Raw genomic sequence first — 10,117 nt, 5'->3', positions numbered from 1 at the left:
GGTATTGTGGGTACTACGGGGTACTGAGGTACTGAGAGGTTCTATGTCGATGACGACGACGACGACAGGTACTGTTGGGTCTATGTCGACGACAATGATGTTGACAACGAGGTTCTGTGGATCTATGTCGATGATAGTGATGTCGACGACGAGGTACTAATGGAGTCTATTTCGACGACGATGATGTCGACGACGAGGTACTAATGGCTCTATGTCGACAATGGTGACGACGACGAGGGTACTGATGGAGTCTATGTCGACGACGAGGTACTAATGGGTCTATGTCGATGATGGTGACAACGACGAGGTTCTGTGGATCCCTATGCGGAGCCAAGGCACAAGGGGTACTAGGTACTAGGGTTCTGTGTCGACGATGACGAGGACGAGGACGACGACGACAGTGATGCTACGGATGAATGCTGGAATCTGCTGGCAATGTCGATGGCAAGGGGTCTGCAACCATGACGAGGCTAGGCTGAGATCTGCTGATGCTCAAAGCTGAAAACGCTGGTCTTCTGGCTGAAAACGCTGATGAGACTGGAATCTACCACGATGGGGTGACTGCGGCGAGGATCTGCTACGGGGATCGGGTGCGGGTTCTGCGAGGCTAACGTTGGCAACTGAAAATGCTGATGGCTGAAATCTGCTTGTGCTGGTTCATGCTGAGAAAAACGCCAAGGGGCTGCTGGTCATGCAAGTACTCGGTGCTATTGGGTTCTGCTACTGAAAATCAATTATGAATAAATGCCATACTAAGGGTGGTTCACATGCGGCTAAAGTGCACATGCAAAAATGCGGTATTGTGCAAGAGAGGGTATGCAACTATAATAGGCTTGGACATGCACGTCCTGCTAGAGGCTCACAAAGGTGCCAGGGCTAGTCCTAAGCTAAGACTCATGTTGTGGTTCACATGCGGCTAAAGTGCACGTGCAAAAATGCGGTACTGTGCAAGAGAGGGTTTGCAACTATGACTGGCTTGGACATGCACGTCCTGCTAGAGGCTCACAAAGGTGCCAGGGCTAGTCCTAAGCTATGACTCATGCTAGACTGTAGCAGAAGCATGTCCACGTAGCGCAAGTGAAGTGCGCATGTGACAAGACTGGCGCCCCTTTGGGTATTTCTTTACTATTACTCTTCGCAAAGTACAACTCCAAGGGTCCAACTCTCTCCGTGTGGGCACTTATAAATTTACAAGGGACGGCCAGAAGCAGAGCCTCAAAAGCATTAGGTCCAAAAGCATTCATACCCAAAAGCACTTGCTCCCAAAATCCCTCGCAAACTCTGCTAAAATCTGCCAGCCCAAAACGCGGAAATTCGTACAGCATGCCACGTCATCACTGTCAGCGCGTTTTTTTAAAATCGGGCTACAGTTCAAGCTTTTGATATTTTTGGGTTTTAGGCCCCTTGGCCGATGCTCCATAAGTTGGTAGGGTTAAGTTTTTATTAAAACCCTAACGCCTTCTGTGTAGGCCCCTCAGCCACACTTTCTTGGTTCTTCTGGGTTCAGTTTCTCTTGTCCTCTCAGCCATTTCTTTCCAATTGGGCACGTCATCACTTTGTGACATGCTTCCCCTTCTTGTTACCATTCTGTTGGTTTGGTCCCAGTTCAATGGACATTGGCCTGTCCATTGGGTGTCAATGTACTGGCGTGCATTCCAAATCGTTGCTTCGTGTGACCCATGAGTCGCTAAATGGAGTCCACCTTTCTTGTAAACAGTAACGCCGGATCTCCTTGTAAGCCACAACAAAACCGCTGAACTTGCTGGTTAAATGTATTTTTCTTGAAGGAGGAAGCGAGTACACAAGTATCCCAAAAGCATGGTGGTTCTTTAGATAGGTACTCCATCCGTTGGTTTCTGCTGATCTCTCGCTAAGGTTGGGGTTGACTTTATCTTCGCTAAGCAGAGTAGTCGGGGGAACAGTTTCCTCTTCACTGGATTCACTGTGAGTATCCATGTGTGCTGGGGGGAAAGGGGCATCTTATTCTTAAGGTTCAATACATCACTATTGTCAGCCATGGCCATTAAGTACTCTCGAAGTGTGCTGTGCCCATGTAGAGAAAGCACAACTTCAGAACCAATTTATGCGATATTTCACAAGACTTAGGGGTGTAGGCTCCCCAAAACAGAATCTTGCTGAAATCTTACAGAGAGGTCTAACTTATGAATGGAGTGCTTCCCAGGGGGGGAAGGGATTTCGAATGACTCTGAGGTAAAAATTGACTGCCAATTTTTTTTGTCTCCATCTGAAAGAGGAGTTCATGAGTATTGGACACTACTTTGGGAAGCTGTAACTTGCGTTAAAACATATATTGGAATTAGAGTTGTGGGAATGCGTATGCCGCTTGGAGAAAGATCAGCCTAGGACGGCACAACATTGTAGTTGTACTACGTCGTGTGAAAGAGTGAAGTTAGCTGGGCCTAATTATCATGCACGGTGAAAAAAGCCCTGTAGTGACAAAAAAGTGTCTTGTGATTTGATTGCATTCCAATGCATCATTTCCATAGTAAGTTCACATTACTTGTTGGGAAATTGAAGCAATGAGATTAGTTGTTAAAAATTAGGTTTTCTCATCCCTCATATTTTTACTTTCTATTTTGTAGTTCAGGCAAAACGTTGGCAAATAGTTTTAATGTATGACTGGTTGTACATCAGGTGATTTTGACAGATATGTTTACAGAAACGGTGAAGCTAGCACGGCACTGTGTGTTGTACAGGTAATGAGTAACATTGTCTAGAAATTTGGTTGGAAATAGCAGTCATATAGCTTTGTAAGCCTTTTACTTCTTCTATTTCAATTAATTAATGCTTTGTCACCAATGGTCTGTTTCCTTTTTAACATAGGAAGTGAGATCATCTGCATTACTAGCAAGGAATGGATCCTTTGCTGTGAGGCACTTCCATCACAAGCGGCATTCTTTTAGCAGGGGTGAAGATTTTAGGGTTTGCAGGAATTTTCCAGGCTCCAAATATTTCTTTAATGGAGCAGAGCATGCATCACACAAGACATCAAGTTCTTTAGTATGCAGAATGCAGAACAGCCAAGGATCTGATTGGGAAAGGGAAGAAGCACGCTGGTTGAGAGAAGAGAAAAGATGGGTTAGAGAAGAGGAAAGATGGCTTCGTGAGGAGGCCAGGTGGGCCGCTGAGCGCAAGGATCTGCTGGAGCAAACTGCTCTATATAGAGAGCAAATCAAGGCCCTGAAATTGGAGATTGCCCAGTTGGACAGTCAAGTAATGGAGGAAAAATCAAAAGATGGAACTATGTCAGAACTTATCATGGGCTTAACGAGGCTCCTGCAATCCTTGAATATGGAGTGTCAAGCGTCATCATTTCAAGGTCAGATTTCTAGCTCTTCATCCTCATCCACAGATATTAGAACAGCTTTAGGCAGTATGCCTTTGGAGATACCAGTCAAAACCATTGAGATGGTTACAGCAGTGAGTCAGCCTTCTATATTGGGGATAGAAGCTGCACCAGCTGCACCCTCCCCCAGCCGTGACAGAAGCAGGACTATTAAGAGGGGTGCAGAGGGTGATGACGTAAAGGTTTTGCAAGTAAGCCCCCTTTGATTGCCAACCCCTGCTGTTTTTCAACCCCACCTAACCATTTTGGAAAATTAGGCTGTTATTGATTAACGGAAGATTAAAAATAATATTGCTGTTATTGATCCTAGGAAGCTCTTGCAAAGCTAGGGTTCTATTCTGGAGATGATGATATGGAGTACTCGACCTTTTCAAGTGGGACGGAGAGAGCTGTCAGATCGTGGCAAGTAAGCTTGTGAGCTGAGATTGTGGATTTCAATGAAGTGAGAGGTGGTTCGACATTTAATATGTAATGCTTGACCTTTGCTGAGCGGTGCCATGACAATTGCAAAAATGGGTTTAAAGTTTCTTAAAATTATTTGCTCAGGCAGCATTGGGAGCATTAGAAGATGGCATTATGACAGCAGAGCTATTGAAGAAGCTTCTCAGTGAGGAGACTGCAATCCCAATAACAAAAGAGTCACCTAGTTCATCTTCTCAGGTTTGAATATCTCAATCGCGTTGTTTGAGTATTTAAGGTAGGGTGTGCATAGGTTTTTCTTCTCAAATTAGCCGAGTGCAGGAAGTTCTTCAATTAATATGGCTTTATATATTTGGCTTGATTGCAATTGGACTTTGTACCTGTTGTTTGCTTGTCTTTTTGCTGTGGAACATCGAGTTGTAATGGATCTTGTGAATCAACTAAGTAAAAAATCATAGAATGCAGGGAAAAGCAGCACCTTCGGCTAAGGTGGCTGCTCCGACTTCCTCTCCTGGAGTAAAAACTCCTGACACGAAGGGGAAAACAACAGATGTGAAACCAAAAACTACAGGCAGCCCTGGTACCAAAAGCGCAACTGCAAAGGCTGCTTCTTCAAGCTTAAAAAAGCCATCAAGTTCTGTTGTTGAAACTTCACGACCGCGTGTGTATCTCTTGGGTGAAAATAGATGGGAAGAGCCAGACCGTCTATTCAGCAAGAATGGCCCTATTGTGGCTACTGCCACGGCAACAGCGTCGAGTAAGAAATGCTTTTCTTGCAAAGGTCCAGGCACCATGATGTGCACAGGTTGGCCATCTATTTCTTGGCTTTGTGCTTGCATACATGTTCATGAGCATGCTCAACATATTTGGTAGACTCGGGGGCAAGGTCTGCTCATTGCTTGGGTTCTTGTGCTATGTGCATTGTGGTTGTGGTTGCTTGTGTGCATGGCCATGGAATCAGTTGATTCATAAGGGTAGACATGGGAACAAGGTGTGCTCAATTTGTGTTGGTTCTTATGCTGTGCGCATCAATAGGTGTTTGGATTGTAGAAGTTCATACTCATCCAAAAAACCTTGTAATAACACCCATTTTGTGATCAGAATGTGAAGGCACGGGAGAGTTGAATGTCGAGGAACAGGTAAAGTTTCTCCATCTTTGAGGTGTTGGCATGTAATTAGCTATTAATGGCATGTGTTAGCTATGAAGGGGCTGACAAAGTGCCCCTCTTGTTGACAGTTTTTAGAGTGGGCTGAGGAAGGTGCCAAATGTCCGTACTGCGAAGGGAAGGGTGTGCTTGATTGTGATGTTTGCAATGGAAAGGGAATGCAACCTGTTTCTTGAGAAGATCCAGGAGACCTTAATTCCATTGCTGAAGGATGGGACTATTCAGATTGAGCTTGACTATTTGGGGATAATTAAGAGGATGGGGAGGCATGTAGTTTCCCAGTCACATCATGCTTGATCTCATCAGGTCCTGGTGATGTTTTATAGTTTGTGATGATATTAAAATTTGGTATTGTTTTCATTGTTCAGTTGTATGATATAGGTACTATTACTGTGACGTATCGTATCTATTCTCAGCTTAGGATGTGGTGGTACAGCAGTCCCTCCAAGGTAATGGCTGCTTGTATATCTTTGGCTTGGCTATTGTTTATATCCGATTCAAGATGTCAATAATATGTTGGGTTGGAGAAATTCAATAATTGAAAGCACAACATCGAATCGGTAGGTTGCTTAAATTCTCTCCTCTGATTAATCATGCTTCCCCACTTTTTTCTTCTGTATCGGATATACTGGAGAGGTATAAAGTATAATTTTTCTTCTATAACATACGTAATGGAAATATGTATGGTATTAGTCTCGAGCAACTCATAGCTGTTGCTTGGGACGAGCAGTTGCAATTTATTTCCACAAGAATCTATCACAAATGCTGCATAAATTATTTATGGTTTTGGAACATGAGTGAGAGAGAGCCGAACTCTTCCTATGAATAAAAATCAGTGTTCATGTGGTGTATCCCTTGTCATCCCAAAAAGGGAGAAGTTGAATTTAAAGTGAAAGACTATAGCTACCTGATAAGCTTATTCTAGGACTCATTCTGGAATACACAATGACTCCTTATTGTGTTGGGGGTCGAAGGTGGAGTGGATCTGTAAAAGAATGCAATGGTTTGTGTTTCATGCCCGTTGCTTGGTGCTGTCTGGGCTTGTAAAGGAGAACTCTCTGTGCTGCTGAATGCCCAACATAATATTTTGTGCACTCCTCAGCATGGGCTGATCTGTTGACTCAAAAAGTTTGACATAGGGAGCGTTGCTCTCTGAACAGGGTGAGGTAGTTGTCCTTGATGGTTGTGTAGGCCTGGCAGCCGTATACATAATGCTCCTGGTTCTCCACCTTCCCCCACTCCTCACCATCTGCCGCCGCCTCGCAAGCTTTGCAAATGATCTTGCCTCTAGGGACCTGAGCTGCTTTGATTGATTCCATCTCAAGCTGTCTTTCTAGCATTGCCAAAGGAGCATATCCCTCTTGTCAGTCTGGCCCTAGCTGCATGCCCCATAGTGAATCAAGTAGCGGTAGCAAAGAAGGTGACCCCAAGATATACATATGAAGTGATCACATCCACCTAACCTCTTGCAAGAGTAAATGCAGCATGGCTTGTGCCTTGTCTTGAGGAGTGAGATCATGCTGATCTTCCCAAGGTTCATTGGAAGGCTTCTTTGTGTACAAAATCCTCAAATGCATGCAAATGTTGTTGTAAACCTATTGCAGGCTCATGAACCAATATATTATCATTAGCATACAGCAAAATATGGAATAAAGACTTGTGGTCTGACTACCGTATCTATATAGTGTTCAAAAGGTGTGGGAGAGTGGCCATTTATGCTTTACCCCAAAGGTGCTAGCAACGGTCTTTGACAATACCTCTTGAGCATCGGACTCTCCTACATACTTGCTAATACAAAGCATAGATACCCCATGTCATGTTCGATGGGATCCCAAGTGAATGCAAGCATTGGAAAAGTCTCTCCCTAGCCTTTTCTCCCTCAACCTGGGTTGATCAATTGAACATCTCAAAGTGAGTATAGGATTAATTGTAGAGAAAGCTCTTTTGAAGCTTGCATATGTTGATGGATGTAACCCCTCACGCTCTGCAAAGAAATTAAACCCCTGCTCTAGCACTACTACTTGAAGTTTTGCCGAGACATAGCCAACCATGATCATCCTTTAGTTGCTCGGATCCAGTATATCTCCTGCTTTATGGATCAGCACAATGGTGTGCATCGTCCACTCCGCCGGTAACCCCTCTGCTAGTGTTTGATAGATCACATGTTCAAGAAAAGGAACTAGTGAATCCATTGCGTATAGTTAAAGATGTAGGAATTCAAGCATATGACATTAGTCTGGTCTAAGGTGCACACACATCATGGTATGGAAGAAAATCATTATGTAAGTCATCTTACATGTTTTTTCCTTTATATTACCTTCTTCAGGTGTAAATAGATCACTCATACCTCAATCTATGGGTGGGGATTTAGGAATCCAATGATTATGGAGAAAAGCCCATAAATCAACAACCTGCCTAGGAGATAGTTTTGTAAAGGTATTTTCTCACAATCTATGCCAAATTTGCAGAAGGTTTCAACATACCTCATGATATGGTCTATTAGCTTACCAAATTGCATAATTAGGTGGTTCTTGTTTCAAAAGTTACACTCTGCAAAAGGCCATGTTGTGCAGAATTTTGAGCCCCCCCCCCCCCCCCCCCCCCCCAACTAGTCACTGACCTTTGGAAGCATATATAAAGAACAATGTATACATGCTAAAAAGGGGGTAGTAATAGAAGTGTAAATGCCTTCTTAGAGCCTTGCTTCAGCTTTTTGGGTTTGGAAATTGAGTTTGTTCTCTCATTTATAAGCCTAGGTCATTTTAGCCTCCTACACTTGATGTACTTTCATTATTAGTAATATAATCACCATTTTTTGAAATCAGCTTATGTTAATGTCTCTTGACTTGTGTGTTCTGTGCTAGCTCATTACATCAATTGTATTCATTTCACCAAATAAATTATTTTGAAGAGAAGTTTCTCTCATTGGAGGAAACGAAACTCACACTTGAGGTCATGCACTTTGCACATACCTCCAAAAGCATCTCCCACTATGATGGGTCGACCCACATGCCTAGAGGGCTCTTGCACATGCTGTTGGCCACTAGATTGAGTCTTGAACGATACTAGATATCACCTATACCAAATGCCAAGCCCTAAGCCACAAATTGAGCTCTTTTGTAAGAGTCTTCTCCTACTTCAAGAATCAATCTTTCCATCTTTATTTCTCTATTGTGTAATTTCTCTATGGTCATACTCATTATGAATAGGTCTTTACCTAATCCTCTTGCATAGCTCTATACTCCATCAATCAGTATCAAAACCTATGAGGGTTGTGCATTGATAATCCAATGGGTTACTTGGTAATTAGGATCACTAATCTCTTGGTTGATCATCAAGTGTAATTATGTGCACATCGCATATGCCACTAATCACCTTGATTGATTAAGCATTGGTGTCAAGACAAGGGTAGGACTAGGTGCGCACGGCCCTAGGCTAGAGCAATTCAGGGGTTCACTACTAAAGGTAAGCTAAGATGTCCATAAAAGGGATATGGTTGGGTGGAGAAAGAAGGCTCAATCCCCTACCCTTTTAGTGCTATCAGAGCTCAAGGGGAGTGGGAGAAGGGGGGAGACATGGAGAAGTCTTGCATGGGTTGCATGGCATGCATGCACGCTCGTCCTCAAGTCATGTATGCAAGGGTTTCAAGCAGGGCGCGCTGCGGGCGTAAACCGCCACTAGGGTGCTCAAAGCAGAGGCCTGCATGCGAAATGGGACTTCTACGCCTCCTAACATTTATGCAACATGGTGGGGAGGGATTTTCCTTCGTAAGCGAGGTCTATGATGCGTCGTGGTGCTTATGGCAAGTGTTTCTTCCTCAGCCCACACTACCTACGCTCTCTGCTAATGCTATAGCTTGGAGGATTCGCACCTAAAGTCCCTTAGCACTAGTTTGCTACCACAATTGGATATTACATAGTCCTTTTTGGATCCTTTTGTAGAAAATACCAAGGCAAAATCATAATGAGTTTCTACCAACTTACACAGTGTGTGACTTGCCGCATGAAACTACTACATAAGAAAAACAGTGCAAATTTGTTTTGAGAATCACTATTTAACTATAAAAATGGCTCCTTAATACCATGTCTACAAAAGTATGTGTGGATTCTAGTATGTGGTGCATCAATCATATTTAAAAAAAACTCTTGGCTCTTAATTAAATGAGTATGTGGTGTTTGTTGTAAGTATAGAGAGTGGCACATAAAGTATTGTGACAAACAAAATTCATTTGACATAGGAAAAAAATTATTCAATATGTCCCCAAAGAGTTGGTATAATGGTAAGGCTTGGTCTCTCAACCTACGGGTTGTGGGTTCAATACCTCCGTTGGGTCACACTCTAAAGGGACACCTTATGCTCACCTAATGTTCACGTTGCTAGGGCTCTTTCCCTTGGACACTCGAGTGCATTCTTCTCTTGGGGTGGGTCATCCGAAGAGGAGGTTCCTAGCTGGTTGCTACGTACTTGGAAGGGATAAGCACCTCCCCTTGTGGTCCCTCTGGTGTGTAGAAGAAAAAAAATCATTCAATATGGGTGGGTAGGACAAAAACAAGCAAAAAACTGGGGATATTGATGTGTCCATTCAAATTGTAAAAACATTTCTATAGATTAAAAATGGCTTTTTCTTGCATGTTTAAGTTTTCTCCAATAGTTTTTCCAAAAAAATACATTTGACATTGTTTGGAGCATAGGAATGACCTATGAGTTTTTCCAAGTTTTAGGACATTATAATGTCCACAAGACATTTCAGTGTCCAAGTACCAAATTAGTGTTAGGGATTAAATTGAAAAGGCTTTTGGCTTTTGGACAATCCCTTTAGGTCGTTTTCCGGTGCAGAGGGAGGCAAGCTAGCACAATGTTCAAGTGCTCAATTAATCTTTGAGAGGAGGATCAAAGCTAAGGGAGACCTCGCTCCTCTATAAAGAGGTTTTTGAAAATTTAGATAAAATTTCTTGTACAATCTTATTTTTCTTTACAACTCAGCAAGCGATTGCAAGATTTGTTAAAGACAAAGCCGTATAATAAATCTTTAATGCTCAAGCAATAGAGGGGTAACAAGCTTTACTTCTACATTTCAATTTTTTTGAAATTGTGGATTTTGTAGAATATTTCGGAATGATGTCATTCGTCCAACAAATGATTGTTTGAACTTTGAATCCGTAAC

General features: G+C 42.8%; 1 protein-coding gene across 3 annotated transcripts in view; it reads left to right on the top strand.

The window, feature by feature from the left end:
- The window catches only part of LOC147443977 (uncharacterized), a 111,767-nt gene extending 106,253 nt beyond the window's left edge, over positions 1–5,514 (top strand). The window contains exons 2-9 of one of the 3 annotated variants that reach the window (XR_015190007.1): positions 2,656–2,717; positions 2,845–3,558; positions 3,678–3,773; positions 3,914–4,027; positions 4,253–4,592; positions 4,889–4,926; positions 5,025–5,259; positions 5,335–5,514. Coding sequence is in view for 2 of the 3 variants with exons in the window: in XM_086526762.1 (XP_086382888.1) it covers positions 2,656–2,717; positions 2,845–3,558; positions 3,678–3,773; positions 3,914–4,027; positions 4,253–4,592; positions 4,889–4,926; positions 5,025–5,129 (1,469 nt within the window). In the remaining variant the exon portion in view is untranslated. Of the gene's footprint in view, positions 1–2,655; positions 2,718–2,844; positions 3,559–3,677; positions 3,774–3,913; positions 4,028–4,252; positions 4,593–4,888; positions 4,927–5,024 lie in introns of all 3 variants that reach the window. The other 2 variants (XM_086526763.1, XM_086526762.1) reach the window with 2 other exon arrangements.
- Positions 5,515–10,117: the final 4,603 nt, after the last annotated feature.

This window comes from Adiantum capillus-veneris, chromosome 13, assembly GCF_014529385.1.
Source record: "Adiantum capillus-veneris isolate H3 chromosome 13, ASM1452938v2, whole genome shotgun sequence".
Lineage (NCBI taxonomy): Eukaryota > Viridiplantae > Streptophyta > Polypodiopsida > Polypodiales > Pteridaceae > Adiantum > Adiantum capillus-veneris.
Note: the sequence above shows the minus strand (reverse complement) of the source record. Positions and strands in the feature narration are given on the sequence as shown.